The 18,583-nt window shown below is 44.3% G+C and overlaps 1 protein-coding gene across 1 annotated transcript in view; it reads right to left on the bottom strand.

The window, feature by feature from the left end:
• RUVBL1 (RuvB like AAA ATPase 1) overlaps window positions 1–18,583 on the bottom strand; it is a 121,145-nt gene that overhangs the window by 28,255 nt on the left and 74,307 nt on the right. The window contains exons 6-9 of the mRNA XM_069206253.1: window positions 15,975–16,124; window positions 15,428–15,491; window positions 11,900–12,098; window positions 3,557–3,659 (exon numbers count right to left, since the gene is read on the bottom strand). Of these exons, the coding sequence (XP_069062354.1) occupies window positions 3,557–3,659; window positions 11,900–12,098; window positions 15,428–15,491; window positions 15,975–16,124 (516 nt within the window). The remainder of the gene's footprint in view (window positions 1–3,556; window positions 3,660–11,899; window positions 12,099–15,427; window positions 15,492–15,974; window positions 16,125–18,583) is intronic.

Here is an 18,583-nt window from a genome sequence, read left to right as displayed (position 1 = left end):
CAACTAAAAGGTGCAGCCGTTTTTGAGAGGGACCCTTTTCTACACCGATTACTAGGATGGGGGGAGGTGTGGGATCTCTTTTCTCTCCGAAAATTCAGATTATGTAGCCAATATATTTTCAAGGTGCACAATTCGACCCAAAGAGTCCACAGCTGTTTGATAACGCCAAGAGAGCACAGAGCACGTTGGTGGGTAACGGGTTGTGTTTAATGTGTTAATGCTGTAAAGGAACGAAAAAGGGTGATTACAATTCCCAAGCCTGTTCCTCTGGGACTAAACCATTAGATCCCCATCACAGTGGTCAACCTTCTCATGAAGCTGCTTGGAGGGATGATCTTGGCGCCCTGGCTAGCCTGCTTCTCCAGCCTTTTGTCCAAGAAGGGCTTCCTTCCTTCCCCCACAATCATCCACCCAATGGGAGGAGGGATCCCTGACAGCTGCAGGGAGTCCTCGTGCTCAGGTTTCAGGAAATGGCAGTCTGTGGCTTCACTGCTTCCCTCCCAAGGTTCTTCTCTTGGGAAAACCCTTTCACACCAGTCATGAAGCTTACCTTTGCGTATCCTGCCTCCGTGTCACCAGCCATCTCAGGTCTCTAATTTTATTTATTCAGAAAACCACAAACCCGCACTTGTCTATGTCTATCTATTGGCTGCATTTGATATGTCAGCTATTTGGTTGTTCTCAATAAAAGGTTGCTCCCCACCCGCCGCTCCACACTTCTTGTCCCTTTTCAAGCCATCAAAACCCCATCACACACCACCACTTAAAATCTGAGAAACTTTCCACCCAGCGAGTACCACGGTGGCTATAGGATGCTCGACCTGTATGCAATAACGATTGGCAAGTGAACACTAATCTAGACTTTATACAAAGTTTTGAGATGAAAATTTGGGAGTCGCGTAGCTGAGACAATGGGGAGAGTACCCGTACAGGGCAGATCAAACCGAACAAGGTCATTTGACTTATTTTGTCAGAGAACAAGGGCAATTCAGTTCTTAAAAAAAAGTTTCTGAAAACCTGCTGCTCTCCATCACCTTTTACAGGTGTCTCAAGTGTGCACTCTTGACAAGTATTAGATTGCAGAGGCAAACTTCGCCCACTTCTGGTGCCTCCATGCACACATTCTGCTTTCAACCTCAATAAGATCTCCTTGAAACTCACCATGCTTCTCCGTGTGTCATGTCGTATGACCACAGATGTCCAGGTCTTGGGTGTGAGATGCAGATTCTCCTGCTTGAGGCAGCTGTACCTCTTTTCATAGATGGAACAGAACCCTTTTTCTCTCCTAAATAAGCTGCCTTTACACTGTACAGTGTATCAAGGGGTACCAGATTTGGACCATGACTCTATGGACCTACCTGAACATATTATGTCTACTTTTAGAGTGATAGCGAATACAGCCAAGGAAGGCACAGTGTAGACGAAAGGTGAGAGCATACCAGTATAGCAGGCTGAATCGGCAGAGCGAGCGCAAGCAAAACTGGGCCAACCTGGCGTAGGAATAGTTGAAAGGTGAAGTTTGGTCGACAGAAATTATCCCTGTGGTGAATAATGGGGCAGGGCTCAAGCAAACCTGCTCCATGTATAGGAATCCTGAAAAGTGGATTAAAGAAGCTGAAGGGATCACTGATGTCGAACAGAGAGAGAGCCAACGTGTCTGTAGGAGGAGATAGGTCGATGTCAAAGAAGAGCGCAACGTATGCGGTTTGGAACAATACTGACTTTGCCAAAGGGAGAGAAAGAAGATTACTGGATTTATCTAATTTACTCAAAGCAAGTGTACTTATGAGGGACTACCTATAGCGTGCTTGGGTGGAGGGGTTCTTGATCCAGCAGCACTGGAGATGAAGGAGTGTCGTCACATTCCTGGGAGACTGGCCCTCCAAGGTTTCTAAGACAGGCTCTGAGCACATCTGATGAAGATATTACGAGCTGGGTTGAATGAAGCAGGAAAGTATATTATTTTCGTTTAGCCTCAGTTGAGGGAAAGGGAATGTAGGGCCACCCAGTGCTTGACAGCAGAGACTTGAGAAAGAAAGCAGTGAAAGAATAAAGGTTTTCGGTGCCACTGAACTGAGGTGTTACAAAAAGTGAAAAGGAGTAACTCAGGGAGGTGTACCATGAGACTAGGAGAGTAGACTGCTCAAGATGACTCCTGCTGATGCTCGACGGATAAGGAGGACACAACTGAGCAATGCACCACAAAGCCAAATATGAACCACAGACGATGTAGAAAAACCAGAGGGCCGCAAGTGATGCCAACTGCAGCAATGGTACTAAAAACAACCAAATAGCTGACAGTATCAAATGCAGCCGACAGATCGACAGAGGCAAGTGCGGCTGGTAAGGGGATGTGGTTTTCTGAAGAGATAAAATCAGAGAAATTAGAAATCTGGTGACACTGAGGCGGAATATGGAAAGGTAAACAACACCGGTGTGTAAGAGACAACTTAGAAGATCTATCCTGATGGGCTCGGACAGTGGCACAGATTTCATTTGGTAACTGGCATATAAAAAGGCACCACTCTGATTCAGGATCTTGAATGCGCAGCTTGATGGATAAGCAAAACTTTTTTTTTTTTTCCAAGAATAATACGTGTCAAATTAGCCCTCAGAGTACAAGTCCTGCAACGAAAAAGATCACCTGTTGGGAAAGGCAACTGAACAGCTCAGTATTTTGTATTCAATTGGTGTAGGAAAGAGATCACTGCTAAGGCCTCATCCTCTCTGCCAATGGAGCCCTCGCAACATCTACATCTGTATCGTGTGTATAAGGCCTGCTAAATGCATAAACCACACTCTACATAAGTGCATTCCTGCACTCAAACTTTTCAGTGCACTTCTACCAACACCCAAAGATTTAAATACAAACACAGGAGCAATCAGTTTATTTCTGGTAATAGGTGCGACATGCCCATTAAGCTGTATCTATGTAATTAACACTTTTTATACACCACAAACTAGACCCACAAAAGGAGTCTGTGCTTAGAAGTTCTATCATAACCAAAGAATAACAGGTGAAGGAAAACGTATGAGAATCTAATAACCTTGAGAACATTATTACCGTCATCTGAGGTCACCTGGACATGCAGCTCATAAGGTGGTTGCTAAGACTTTAATTGTTTCAGGGTGGGGGTTACTTTGATCTGGCTAAGGTGACATTTCCGAATCTTAAGGTGTATTTCCTTAGAAAGAACGAGCTCAGCTGGGCTTTTCCTGCATTAGGTAACCTGCAGGTGCAGCAGTGTTTGCTGCTGGAAGCTCTGCCACCTACGCAGACTATGTTCATGGCTGGGTATGATGGAGTGCGCACGTGAAGCGCTTTATATCTGATGTCTGTCATTTCTCATCTTGCCTAAAATACAAATCAAATTTTAGATGTGCATTTTGATCTAGTCTTTGACTGTAATACTCCTCCCTCTGTTGTGCTTGAAAAAAGGACAACTTTAGGAACCACATCCGTGCCACAGTGTGGCTGGACGCCTGCAGCGCGTGCGCCTTGAAGTTCTCCTGGATCCCTCTCCTTCAGGAATGATCATGGAAGCTCCATGCTTACCTGCTTCATCTCCTGCGGTGTGTACAGCATGGTCCTGATGATCATCACTCGGTCCAGAAGATCCAGAGGAATACCATGGGGGGACAGAATATCCTCGGTGCCCCTAGAAAAGAACAGACGGTCTCACCAAAAGAACTCACGCTGGATTCTCACATTTCTAGGAAGAGGTGTATTGTAGTGAAGAAAGGCCACTTCCAGCTCTGCAAGCACCATTTGATATCGAATTAACTTAAAAACATTTTTGTCTCCCAGTAAATCGCTGGAATCATGAAAAAACAATACTAAAGCATATATCCATCCCTCACTGGACAGAATCAAGCAAAAGGTTTCACGCTCCAGGCACATGAACCCCTTTGATTAAGTGTGTTAATACATGGAAGAGCAGCTCGTCCATACAGAAATTACTTAATTTGCTCCAAATAAAAAAAAACTCGAACAGATAAACTTTTAGTGCACATAGAGCGGCACGACATATAGCAGCCGTGTTTAAGAAAACCACTGCTTCCAATCAGCCAAGGCACATCTAATCAATTATCCTTAGATTCCAAAGCCAAACTTAGCAGGGAGGCTTGCCCGAGTAAGAAACCCAGTTTTGTGAAATAGCTACCAGCCCAAGACTAATCAATGTATGGGTTTATTACCAAGTGGTACGTCTGGCTCTGCCATCAAGTATTTAAGTAAGAGTATTGGCTAAAAACAAATGTGGAACACCAAATTTGGTCTGCGGTATTTGGGGGAAATGGAAGCGCGCCCTCTGCAAACTTAGCACGGACAAATGCAATTTACACCCCTTTCCCGCCACAAACCAACTCAATACAATGTGCAATGAACTTGGGTGTGCGAATCATAAAATAAATCTTTTCCTGTTCGTGGAGACTGTAGTTTGGGATATATCGGGCAACATACCCAAATGGAACAGAGGCAGCAAGCATGAATAATCATTGGCAAAGCCAATAGGTCTCGCCTATAGAAGAGCTATTGGCTTTGGCAATGTCTTTTTGCCATATTGTAAATTAGTGTGGCTGCTATTCAGCATGGCTAAATGTTAGTGGTGTAGAGAGTCGTAGAGTGGGTGAATAGAGTGTTGTAGAGAAGAGTATTGGGACTTGAGTGCCGTATATTTCATAGGAGAGTAGAATTCAATGCTTCAGTGGCAGAGTGACGTGCGGTGGAACAGGGTGGAGTGGGCTGAGGTAGTTGGGTGGATTTGAGTAGAGTGGGCTGGAATTAAATGTGGGCTGGAATGAAATGAGGTAAAGTGGATTGGAGTTAGGTAGACTGGATCGGGGTGATTGGATTGGGGAGGCTGAATTGGATTGAAGTGACATGACTATGGTGGGGTGGTTTTGAGTGTGGTAATTAGCGTAGGGTGGATTAGACTGGACTGAAGTAGGGAGGATTGGAGTGGACTGGAGTAGGGTGGATTGGATTTATTTGATTGGAGAGGGATGGACTGAGTTGAGTAGATTGCGGAGTGGACTGGAGTAGAATGGATCTGTTTGCGTACATTGGGTTGGACTGGACTAGAGTGGGGTGGAGTGAAGTGAAGTGGACTGCAGTGGGGAGAACTGGATTGAATTGGGGTGGAGTGGACTGGAATGGGGTGAGGTGGACTGGACTCATTTGGGGTGGATTGGATTCAAGGGGATTGGAGTGGATTGCAGTGGGTTGGGTGGAATGGATTAGGGTAGGGTCGAGTGAATTGGTGTGGAATTGATTTTTTTGGAGTGGGGTGGATTGGATTTGAGCAGGGTGGATTGCGGTGGACTGGAGTGGGGTGGACTGGACTGGCATGAACTGTATTGGAGTGGGGTGGATTGGAATGTGGTGGTGTGATTGAAGTGAGTCGGGTGGATTGGATTGGTGGATTGATGGATTGGACTGGTGTTAGATGGACTGGATTGGTGTGGGTTCGATTAAGGTGGTGTGGAGTGGGGTGGATTGGGCAGGAGTGGGTTGGTTTAATGTGGACAGTATTGGAGTGGGGTGGGTTAAAGTAAACTGGATTGGATTGGGAAAGACTGGAGTGGGGTGGACTGGAGTGGGATGGACTGAACTGAGGTGGTGTGGATTGTTTTGGGGTACAGTGGGGTGGATTGGAGTAGTTAGGTGGTGTGTAGTGGGGTGGATTGAGTACACTGGGGTATATTTAAGTACAGTGGGGTGGATTTGAGTGGATTGGGGTAGGGTGGGTGGATTGGGGTAGAGTGGGTGGATTGGGGTAGAGGTGGAATGGAGTGGGCTGGAGTGGATGCAGCAGATTGGAGTGGGCAAGATTGAAAAGAGGTGGGTGGACTGGATGAGGTGGAATGGAGTGGGATGAGCTGGATTGGGGCGTGGTAGGGTGGATTGGAGTGAGGTGGAAGGCAATGAGGTGGGGTTGATTGGATTGAGTGGGGTGAACTGGATTGGCGTGAGGTGAAATGAGGTGGGGTTGATTGGATTGAGTGGGGTGAACTGGATTGGCGTGAGGTGAACTGCAATGAGGTGGGGTTGATTGGATTGAGTGGGGTGAACTGGATTGGCGTGAGGAACTGGAGTGGGTGGAAAGGAATGAGTGGGGTAAAATTGGATTGAGTGGGGTAGATTTGTGTGGGTAGGATTGATTGGAGTAGTGTGGACTGGAGTGGGGTGGACGGGACTGGATTGGTGGGCTGGGTGGGGTAGATTGGATTGGTGTGGATTGGATTGAGTGGATTAAGGTGGCATGGGATGGATTGGGGTGGGGTGGATTAAGGTCAAATGGATTGGACTAGGGTTGATTAAGGTGTATTGCATTGGAGTAGAATGAGGCAGGTAGATTGGAAGGGATTAAATTGGATGGGGTGGGTTGGAATAGGGTGGAATAGGTTGGACTGGAATGTGGTAGTTTGGAGTGGGAGGCGTTGGATTGGGGTGTGGGGTGGGTTGGAATGTGGTGAACTGGAGTGGGGAGGATTGGATTGTACCACTACCCCACGGCTGATTGGGGTGGACTGGATTGATCTGAATTGGGGTGGATTGGAGTAGGGTGAATTGAACTGAGGTGAGGTGAGGTGAGGTGGACTGGATTGGAGTTGGGCAGATAGTTTGGGATTGGAGTGCAGCAGACTGGCGTGGGAGAGATTGTTTTGGATTGGAGTGTGGCAGATTGTTTTGGATTAGACTGGGTGCAGATTGATTTGGGGTTGATTGTTTTGGATAGGAGTGGGGCAGACTGGTGTGAGCAGTTTATTATGGATTCAAGAAGGGCATATTGTTGTGTATTGAAGTGGGGCAAACTGTTTTGGATTGGTGAAGGACAGGTTGTTTTGGATTGGTGAAGGGCAGGTTGTTTTGGATTGGTGAGGGGCAGGTTGTTTTGGATTGGTGAGGGGCAGGTTGTTTTGGATTGGTGTGGGGCAGATTGTTTTGGACTGCAGTGGGGCAGATTGTTTTGGACTGCAGTGGGGCAGATTGTTTTGGACTGCAGTGGGGCAGATTGTTTTGGACTGCAGTGGGGCAGATTGTTTTGGACTGCAGTGGGGCAGATTGCTTTGGATTGCAGTGGGGCAGATTGCTTTGGATTGCAGTGGGGCGAGTTGTTTTGGGTTGGAGTAGGGAAGATTGCTTTGTATTGCAGTAGGCAGGTTGTTTTGGATTAGAGTACGTGTAGACTGATTTGGGGCAGATTGTTTTGGATAGGAGTGGGGCAGACTGGTGTGAGCAGTTTATTAAGGATTCGAGTGGGGCAGATTGTTGTGTATTGAATTGGGGGAAGTGCTTTGGAGTGGAGTGGGGTAGATTGTTTTGGACTGGAGTAGGGCAGATTGTTTTGGATTGGATTGTGGCAGATTGTTTTGGTTTTCAGTGGAGCCGACTGGAGTGAAGCTGATTGTTTTGAATTGGAATGTGGCAGATTGTTTGGATTAGATTGGGTGCAGACCGGTTTGGGGCAGATTGCGTTGGACTGGATTAGGGCAGACTGGTGTGGGGACGTTTACTATGGATTGAAGTGGGGCAGATTGTTGTGGAGTGAAGTGGGGCAAACTGTTTTGAAACTGAGTTGGGCAGATTGTTTTGGATAGGAGTGTGGCAGAATGTTTTGGGTAGGAGTGAGGCAGACTTATGGCTTGGAGTGGGGCAGACTGCTTTGGACTGGAGTTGGCAGACTGTTTTGGATTGGAGTGGTGCAGGTTGGAGTGGTGCAGAATGTTCTGGGTTGGAGTGGGACAGATTGCTTTGAATTGCAGTGGGGCAGAGTGGAGTCGGTGAGTTGTTTTCGGTTGGAGTGGGGCACACTGCTTTGGATTGCAGTGACAGATTGTTTTGGACTGGAGTGAGGCAGATTGGAGTAGGGCAGATTGTGGCAGATTGTTTTGGATTGGAGTGGGGCAGGCTTTTGGAACTGAGTGGGGAAGATTGCTTTGGTTTGTACTGGGACAGACTGGGGTGAGGAAGATTGTTTTGGACTGGTGTGGGCAGATTGTTTTGGATTGAAGTGAGGCAGCCTGTTTCTGTATGAAGTAGGCAGATTGTTTTGGATTGGAGTGGGGCAAATTGTTTTGGACTGGAGTGGAGCAGAATGGAGTAGGACTGATTGTTTTGGATTGGAGTAGGGCAGATCAGAGTGTGGTGCACCAGGGTGAGGTGGACTGGATTGGAGTGGGGTGGTGGATCTGAGGTGGACTGGATTGGAGTGGGGTGGTGGATCTAAGAGGGACAGATTGTAGTAGGGTCGATTGGAGCGGATTGGAGTGGGACAGATTGGTTTGGACTGAATGGGGCAGATTGTTTTGGATTGAAGTGTGTCCTGTTGACCATGTTTATCTTCACCCGCCTTCTGTTTGCAAGGCAATAAAAGTTAAAATAAGAAAATAGTACCTCAATCACGTCAGCGGACGGGTACTGATTAGGTTGAATGAATCGAAGCTTGGTCCCGGCTCCACTGAGAGGAACAGAAATGATTCCAGGCGTGCAGTGACCAGTTATGAGGCTGTAAAGAAGAGTGCCATGCAAGCCGACACATGATAAGCAATAGGCGGGCTCAAAGCCCTTTTCTAACTACAACATCTCGCTAGCGATACGTATGTGCTAGGGCACGTTGTTGCAGGCTTGACCCTAAAAACTGAGTTTAGGGATCTCGGAAAGTGAGGGGCAAAGGGGGAACACTTGGTTTTCTTAGTGTTCTCAAACAAAAGACCCTTAATACTGTACAGACTTTTGGGCACTCTGGTAAAAATGTAAACCACTTAAATCTAGAGAAATACTGAGGCATGTAAGATAAGCTGCGTCAAGGATAGTAATTTCAAAAGTGTTAGTTTCCACGTTTCATTCAGACACTTTTAGGCTTAAATTAACCATGAGATTAGAAAACAAAATTTAAAACATTACACATTTACTTTCCAAATTGTAGTGTAGTATCCATTGGCTGGGACCCTGAAAGGTAAGTTTCCACAAAGTGAAATAACTATTCAAATTATGCAGAGGCCCAAATGAATGTAGAGCAAATGGGAATAATCCTTATTAAAGAGTGTTGCTGTCTTCCAGCCTCAAACCAAGGAGAATGTGTTCCTCATGGAGCAGTAATTTTTTTACAGCTTCCTCATCACGAACCCTAAAGAGCCTTCAAGCATGTTCCAATTTCCTAGCGTCAGCCACAGATTCACAGGACTTCAATGCTGGTATTGACAAAGTTGGCCTAGTAAGCAGCTAACCACTGCTGATCTCAGTTAGCCCACAGAAGACAGGGAAGAAAAATAAATGGACAAAATAAACATTATTATCAGCAAGAACCTTACGAAATAATTAAAGGTGCCTGCAGCAGAGAAGAGGTGGAAGGCCGATGAAGAATCTGTGGAAAGATTATAAATACACTGAAGTAACATCACTAAAGGTAGTAACTCTTTCCTTCATTGGCAACTTGGTTTCTCATCATAAGCTGTTTTCAGCATGAGGGCAGGTCCAGGATTGGTGGAAGGAGGCTAAACCAGTGCTCATTTTGAGGATTCCCCCGGCTGTTTAAAAGTCCTGGGATTGCTGCGTCTACAGTGCACATGTCAGCCGGCCAACTAGACATGCGCACTGTAAGGGGCAACAGTGTTCCTGCAATTGTAGGATTGAGCCCTGCCCCATTCCCTCATGCTCGCGCTATACAAGTCTGCCACCATCATGAACTGAAGATGAGGAAATGAACCAGCTCCCCACAAGCAGACTATTGCATATTCCACCTCAAGGACTTGTGTTGCCAGTGCAAGTGATGCCTTGATTGCCCTGAAAGACTCGTGAAAAGTGACTTCTATCTATCCTACAGATACTAGTGAAGGAGTATCACACCAAGAAATGCCTGGAGTGCCAAAAATATGCAAGACGTTTTAACATCTGTAATCTTGTTGCTAGCAAGAATATGGCTTGTGCAATGTACTTCTATGCTGCGTATAGTGTATGACAATATTGACTTTGAAAAGTTCCCTCAAGTTCCCTCAGAAAAGATGAAACCGCCACAAAGCGACAGATGTGCAACTACAGGATGTCTGCTGCACTTGGTGTGGTGGTCAAAGCCCTGTACACTCTTAATATTCAAGTCTGTTAGTCAAATAGGCAGGCCTCATGTCCTTTTCACAGGGTAGCGCATAAGCGCTTTTTTCTAGAACTGCAGTTTTATAAATCCATTCCGGAGGGCACATCTTATTTCGACTTCAGGGGAGTGTAATGGATTTTTATTTAATAATCTTTGCTCAATTCTCAGTTTAGATATGTAGGAAACCTGAAACAATCCATGAGTCTCCAATTGCAAACTGTGCATGTCAAAGGAGACTCTCTTTAAGCATTAATATTGTAAATTTGCTTTCTAGAAAATGGTGACGGATCAATGCAGTGCAAAAAACCCCGAAACAAACAAAAAAAAACAGTACCGGCTACATGGTATATGCAGTCCCAGAAACAGTAACATACTGCAATGTGGCAACCCTTTCATGAAGCATCCTATGCCAAACGTTGATGCACAGACATCTGAGAATTGAAATCCCAGCTCATGGATTAAGTTTTGAAACAGCAGTGTGTCCTGCAGAGCTACAGAAATGTTGGAGCCGACTGAATTCAGTAACACAAGTCTGTGTTTCTGCTTATGCTCGGGTATTATTTCACTATTTATCTGAGGAGTATTCTACAACGCAACTGTTTCAACTACTTCAAGATAAAGTTTCTCTTACATCAAAGATGAGCAGAAGTGAATGTGTGGTGAGGAAAAAAAGGCAACTGGATTTGGGATCTAATACGATTAATGATGGGGTGCTTTGCCATGTCCAAGTCAGCTGCTGGGGTGTGATCGAAATAAGCACTGCATGCCGTGTGTACACCCAGCAATACAAGTAGTGTCATCAATGACTACAGGTGGTTCTACAATAAGATTAGGTGTTCCTACATTTAAGGGGCATCTGGAGTTTGGCGGAATGGAAGAACTATCTTAAGTCAATAGTTTTCCGACCCTGTAAAACTTGTAGTTCACCACTCTCATAAAGAGGTAGGAAAACCGCTGTTATCCAGGGTGGAGACTCCTCACATTCCACCACGGGAAAAACCTTCAGCGACAGCAGAACCACAACCACCCACTCTTGGTCAGCTAGCTTCAGAGCATCGGAAGACCCACCCTACTTAGGGCAAGTCTTCGGATGCTCGTTTTCCCTACCCACGACCACTGTGACTGGCAGAGCGCTGGCACACAAGACTATATGGTAATGGCCCCACACACCGGGAGAAAACATCCTGAACATCAGGACCAATGATTTTTGTTTTTTTAAGGAAGATACCCCTGCTTGTATGGGACATCTGCCACCATAACATTCTAGTAAGAGGGCATTTCAGTTCTGCACGAGTTGGGGCACTTTCTCCCAAACGGTCCCCCAGGAAGACGACCAGGATCTCTACAGATGCCAAGAGTTCTTCCTCCAGAAGGAAGGAAGGAGGCATGGCTTTTGTCGGACATGTGGGCAGCAGCCAGGCTAAAAGGACCACCATACTGTTGCTACTTCTCTCTGTGCCTTCAGCAGGATGACACGTCTTCAATCATGGATTTCACTTGACTGCCTAATGTATTCCCAGAGTCTGGATACATTTCAGTTGCAAACTCTGATTTTCTTGGCCGCTATAGAAATGCCCTGTCGTTCTGCTGAACTAACCCAATGCACCTAATAATTTGTAGCAACAGAAAAGCAAGGACTGGAACAGTATGTGGCAATACGGGGTTATCCAGATTTGACTGACTTGCCTGTCGGATCAATCAGCAGTATAATTGCAACATACACTCCTATTCTAAAACATGCTGCTTAGCAATTTAACACAACAAAACACGTTGACCGTAAATGCACCAAGTGGAAAACCTCCTACCTGATGACGCAGTTCCCCCGGTTTGTAGCAAATATGACGATGGGTGCGATGGCGGACTCCAGAGCTCGGTGCAAGTAAGTAAAACACTCAATATCCAGCATGTGCACCTCATCAATAAAAAGAACCCCGGGCACCAGCTCAGCAATGCCCTGGTCAATGTACTTGTTCACAACTTTGTTTATCTCTCCCCGCAGCTTATCTGAAAGATAAAAGTAAAGATCAGATAACAATTACCAGTAAATTCACCCGAATGCATCTCTTTACAATGCACAAGACAACTCTGGCACCAATGCCTCCACTTCTCACAGCTGGCCAGCATCTAGCACACAACCGTGGGAGCACATTACTACCCCCCCCAATGGCCTGATCCGGCCTCTTGAGAAGGCAAATGACTATGGAGAATCACGCAAGAACTCGAAGCCAAACAAACCCATACACTGGGAGAGGGCAGAGTGTACCAATTCTTAATTCCTTGATAGAAATGAGCATTTTGGGGTCCATGAGTATTGCCTTTTGTGGTTGAAATGGGATAGTTTGCTTCTTTGAGCAGGCCCTTTGCCAGTGTTGGAAACTGTACACACATTTACAAAACAACTAAAAGTACATCTAACGGACGGTCTATCATACACAGGGACTTTACATAACTGTGCTACCATGTTTCTTTCTCAAGTTAACTACCCTGGGAATAACCGACTAGAGCGGGAACACACTCGGGAACGAGGAAAAGAAACAAAGAGGAAATAAAAAACGAAAAGGGCACATGTAAGCAATAAGGGTAAACGATTATTGCTGTGATAATGGCAAAAGAATAACAGGGGCGTAGGTTACAAAAATAAATAAAAATAAATAAATAAAAGGATGCTGGGTAGCCGTGGTATGATGCCCACTAATCCTAAGTAAAATAAACAAAATAAGTATGAAGGGGAATAGGTTATGGGAAAATGTAATAGCATGGAGAGGGGAGGTGAGGAAGAGAGGGTGGTGCGAACTGTAACAAAAAAAACAAATAAAAAAGACCCAACCAAAAAAAAGTATTGTCTCAATGTCCATTTTAACAAGCCGATTGAAAGCACCACGGTCGCCATGAGCGTGAGTTATTGGCTCCCTGCATGAATGTCTAGAAAGGATCAGCGCTGAGATGACTGGCAAACCGAAACCGGAGGAGGGTCCATTACATGCTGTAACAGGAGAAAGTGTGACGTAGTGTGATGGCCAACAAAAATGTTCACTTAGTGAAATCGCCTGGGAGGGATCTCAGCACACAAAGGAGGGACATTTCACTAAATGCACCAATAAAAATGAAGCATTTAAGATGAGCACAACAAAGAATGAACAGCAAGAGTGGGCGTGGTTAAAAGCCTGCAGAGATTACAACAGGTTAGATTTGTGTAAAACGAAAATTGAAAAAAATATATTAGTCAGATTAATCACTTTAAGATAAACTACCACTGAGTAATCTCAAAACTATTATTTCAGAGACAGAGAGAGAGAACAAAATCCATGCGGACATCATTACAGTATTGTGGCCGTAGAGCGTAGGTGAGGAAAGGAGGGTAATGGGTTGAGCCAATTCCGCTGTGTGTGTCAGTCAGGCAGAAATCTTCCAAGCAGTTCGAAATCTCACCATCACTTGTGCAGAATATCCATCTGTCTGGGGTCTGAGCCATGACCCAACTACGGTTCACCGGATGGGGTAAAGTAGGAGGAAAAATCTGGGCTTTTGAAAGTTAGGGAGTTTCTGCTCCGGTTGCTAGCTCTGATTGCACGTCCATATGTCCTACCCCACATGTGAGGTGTAAATATACAGCAGTAGGAACAGTTCCATTTACTATAATCTTACATACCTTGGGTGCTTAACAGCACCTTCAGAGATAGTGTCCCTGAAGCTTTAGGGTGGACCCCAGCCTAGTATGAATACCAAAGTTACTTAACAGTGCCCTCAGTGGCACCTTTGGGTAAACTCCGTGCAGGATGTGGCCTAGTTGCTTAACAGTGTTGAAAGAGGTTGGGCCTCATTCCCTTCTGGGACACTCCATATTCCATAGTGATTTACACACAACCGCATATTATGAGCTCTAAGTTGGTCTCAACTTTAGGAAACTGACCATGTCTAAAATGTTCTCACTCTTCGCCACCTCTCATGCAAATGTGCAGACAACGCTTATAGCACCACAGTAAGAGCAAGCCTTTCAACATCACCCAAAACCTCCCATACAGGCCAAACTATCCAATGGCTCCACCAACTGTGCACTTCGAAAGAGTGCCAGGAGCCCACTGTAAACCAGAGCCCTTTGTGGCCTTGTCAGGAGTATGAAGCGCTATAATAATGCTACAACACTACAGAGGTTCATTAACTAATAAAAAACAGCTTACACCACTCCAGGGGTCAAAGATGAACATGAGAAGCATCTTCTATGAACTCTCCAGAAATATATATGTTTTTATAATTTTCACAGTTCAAATCCACAGGTGTAGTTGAAAATGTCTAAACGGTGCAATACAAAATGGGCCAGTAAGGAAAAAAATGGGCAAGAATGGAAAATTCTAAAAGAAAGGACGGGGCCAACTTAAATTAATTACAAACATCAGAAAAAGGAGACCTCTGTCTTGCAAGAGTACAAGCAGCCTCGCAAAATGACTTCTGCTACAAAATGTATGCAACTGGTAAACAGGTTGAAGAAAATGTTCAAGAATTAGGCAGTATAACTGGCCATATTCTATGCCACAACAATCAATGTTAGTTATTGAGGTGAAACAGCTAGAATGTGTCTGTCTACATGATTCAGAAGAAACATGCATGCCCACTCTCTGGGTATTGGTGTTTGACTGTATATGCTTCACCACCTTATGCCAAACATTTTACCCAGCGTGGATATGGCATCCAGAGTATGGTGGGATGATGAAACTATGTTAAGAGAACACAACAGTCACACAGTGGTCCTCGGAGTGAGCATGGAGCTATTAGTTCATATGATGCCACGCGGTGAAGGCCTTGTGCGGCAGAGAGGAGTATCTAATGACCAGTGGGCCTCAAGCAGATTGCCATGCCCCTGCTCAAAGGTATCCAATCTCTGTCAAGTGGGCTGGTGATTGAGGAATGTTGGCCTAGCTCTAAAAATAACCTGAATGGCCATTGAGGTTAGTTAATGTGGGGGTTGGCAAGAGGACAAGGGTGGAGAGGGAAACTGTGAAATTTGGGTGAGGGCAAGAGCACGGATGCATTGTCAGAAGAATAGGCTACTGTTCAACTTTAGAGTGGTTTGCAAAGGATTCTCTGTCGGTGTTGGAGAAACGCTTCTATAAACCCCTCTAGTGCATGCGGCTCCTGTCAACCCAGGGAACCCCTCCCCTCGGCCAAAGTCTTTTGTTTACCTACAAGCCTCCATAAGAGACATTGTGGGTCACCTCATCAGATGTTCCAGGGGGTATCAGTTATTTCTGCATCCCCAGGGACACACTGCTCCTGGCCTTCAGCACAGAATAAGCAGAGGCAGCACAAGAGTACACCATCAAGAGAATGAGCCATACCTGTGATTTCAGTTTTCTTGGGTTTCATTAATTGACCCATCATGGACAGAATGTCCTGCCCACCCTAAAGAATAAAAGAGAAAACATTTAAAGGAAAATGCAAGGAAAACAAAAACGTTTTTTCTAGGACTACAATCGCTGTGTGTTGTAGAGTGGCAATAATGCTATTATAGGCCTAAGACCAAATACAAAGTCAGAACACCTGCAGAATAGTTTTGTTCACACTATGAGAAACTTGAATATATATATATATTTTGTAAATCACATTGCCTGTATATTTTTAAAATCTTCGAGAGTGAGAGAAAATATAACAAAGGTAAGTTTTTGTTTTTTATTAGATATTTATATGCCTTTTTTTTTAATACCTATACAGTATTTTAAACTTATTTGGTGGCGAGGCCTCTCTAGTGTTTAAATATCAGCAGTTGCCACAGAGTCGAGCCATGTTCAAGATGAAGCTTTAGATGCAGCTGTGTTACAAGCTAGACTGACAGCCCCTTACCGCCTCTTGCCAACAATCATCATCACGAAATCTCTGACGGCATACCTGTGGTCTCGCGTTGGCCACATCCAAGTCGTGCAGAGTGACATCCTGGATAATTTCTTTCTTCTTGTGCACATCACCTTTGGGCAGCGGGACATACTCCTCGGCTTCAAGGTCGAACTCTGTGGCGTACGTATCGCACCTGCCTTGCCTCTGCGGGAGAGAAAGCGGGGGAGTAAGTGGTAGGCAGGCACAGGTGCGCAGAGAATCTCATAGCCAGACCTTTGAGTGACAAGCTGCTGATAAAGAGCAAGGGCTGGGTTCACAATTTTGGCCCAGTCAAGCATTTGTCGACAGATTCAAATGAGCCCCGCCCCCAAGCTCCCTGCCAACAGACTAGGCCTGTCTGCAAAAAGCAAGCCTCAAAGACAGTGGCTATTCTTTTCAGGAGGTATGGCTAACCTTTACTTGTTCTCCTAAACTCCTGACGGTTAGGTCCTCCGCAGAGTCATCAGAAGATGTACGACAAAGATGCTCGTCTGCTACAAATTGAGACCATTCAGGATGCAGTTAAGTAGACAGAAATATCCTCCTTCTTGCATGCAGACAGCAAATATGCATAAGAAGTTTGTTTTACCAAATACGAGACACTAAATCCAGCAGCTGGGCCCTACTTTGCCCTTTTGTGCGCGATAGCTTAGCCAGATTCTGCCAGATTCTGCCCCTCTGAAAGGTGCCTCTGAAGCACTTACAGTTCTAGCGCAATCTCGAGCAGTGGAAAGGCAATTGTGCAGCAAAGATATAGCAAAATCCAATATAATTCACATAAGATCAGCCACATGATTGCCAATGGTGTTCCACTTACTCATGCACATACAGTTGCACATTTCAAATGAAACTTGAAGAGTATAACAAAATAGTTAACCATTATCCTTGTACGAAAGCTTATGCCACACAGCTTTCACCTTTCAGTACTGCACAGACCGCTCCCTGGGCATGGAAAATGAAACTAATGAGGTGGGTAGATTGTTCTGTTACAACCTAATTAGGTCAACATTTCCCTTATCAAGCCCAAGCCCTTTAGCCACTTTTACACAAACCATAACAAGAGAAAATCCATAAAGGGGTTTGCTTTATCAAAGTAACCACCAAACGTTGCTGGACTTGTTAAAAAGGAAGTAAAGCACTCCAACGAAAAAGTGGTGAAGGTTAAAATTAAGGTTCCCAACTTCATTTTCTAGAAATTCTCCACAGCGTTTTTGTCAGTGTTAGAATGAAGTTCCTTTGCAAACGTTCACACTACACTCAATCATAATCTTTCACTAAAAGTCCAATGCTGCTACCAGCAAAAAAGAAAAAGAAAAAAAAAAAAAAAAAACTCATAAAACCCAGCAGTCTCCAGCATCATCAACCTCGCACTGGCCTACTACGGATACCATTGGGCAATTAGGATTGGCTGTATTTGAAGTGTGGTAAGAATATGCCAATACGGGAGGAACTACCATTGCAGGCTGGTAAAAATTATTATACACTATTGATGTTTCACAGATTCACATAACCAGGGCAGTATATCCAAAATCTTAAACAATAGGTGGTGGGTAATCCCTATTTTGTTCTCCTTCGTGAATAAGACGACAATACTGTTTATCCAACTGCTGTTTCGAGACAGTAGTGCTGCGTAAATGTGTTTACTCTTCCCTAGTACTATTTTGCATAAACCCATCATGGAAACCCCAGTCATTGGGGCCATTAATGTTGCAACACTTCTTGTAGAGTAGGTTGTAACATTATTTTCAAGGCATCTGCCCACCTTTACATGACCAAATATCGCAGTAGCAACCCAAAGGGATATCCCTTGTTTGCAAAGGGGCTTGCCCTTTAGGTGTATTAACAAATTAAATTTAAATTTGAATCATTTTTCTAAAACGTTTGGTTCTGTCTGGATAAAATCTCAAACATCTCTTAAAGTAAAAAGAATGTAAAGATTTAGCCGTAGCAGTGGCTGGATTTGGAAAGAATGTCTTTAGTTTCATGGGTTTAGATGAAAGTCAGAAGGGTCCTTGGGTATAAACTTAAAAGTTATGTTAAGAACTAAATCAAATAAGTACATTGTATTTAATCCAAAGTTGTAAGTAAATACTAGGCAATATTTCATGCTACTATAGTTTAATAAATTATTAGTAATAAAAAGGCAATTACAACAAACCTGAAGCCACTAATCAATCAAAAAGCTGTATTCGATTAAGAAACTTAATCAAAAAACAATGCACATTCAAAGAGTAAAATTCTAAAATTATTCATAAATGGATTTACAGCAGTGAACAGCACTTTAAAAAAAAAAATCTGGAAATAGCATATTTTTTGGTTATTAGGAGTCTGAAGGAAGAGGAGTTTTCATACATGACCTAAAATTGTACAATTTTAAGCTAAAAGCAACTAGGTTTCCCCTAAAATGTGCACACAAAAAAAGATAAATTACAGTAACGTTTGCTTTGAGAGACGATCACATGAACAAGCAGCCATATGGAAAACATAAAATGCAAACAGAGCCAGTTCTAAATCTCAATAGAAGAGCTCTCTCTCACTGACTATCTACACAATAAGTAGGGTTCAATTCCTAAAATCATCTGTAACAGAAGATATTGTTTATTTGTTTCCTTTGTGGTTGCTTT

This window comes from Pleurodeles waltl, chromosome 9, assembly GCF_031143425.1.
Source record: "Pleurodeles waltl isolate 20211129_DDA chromosome 9, aPleWal1.hap1.20221129, whole genome shotgun sequence".
Classification (NCBI taxonomy): Eukaryota; Metazoa; Chordata; class Amphibia; order Caudata; family Salamandridae; genus Pleurodeles; species Pleurodeles waltl.
This window is presented reverse-complemented; position numbering and strand designations above follow the sequence as displayed.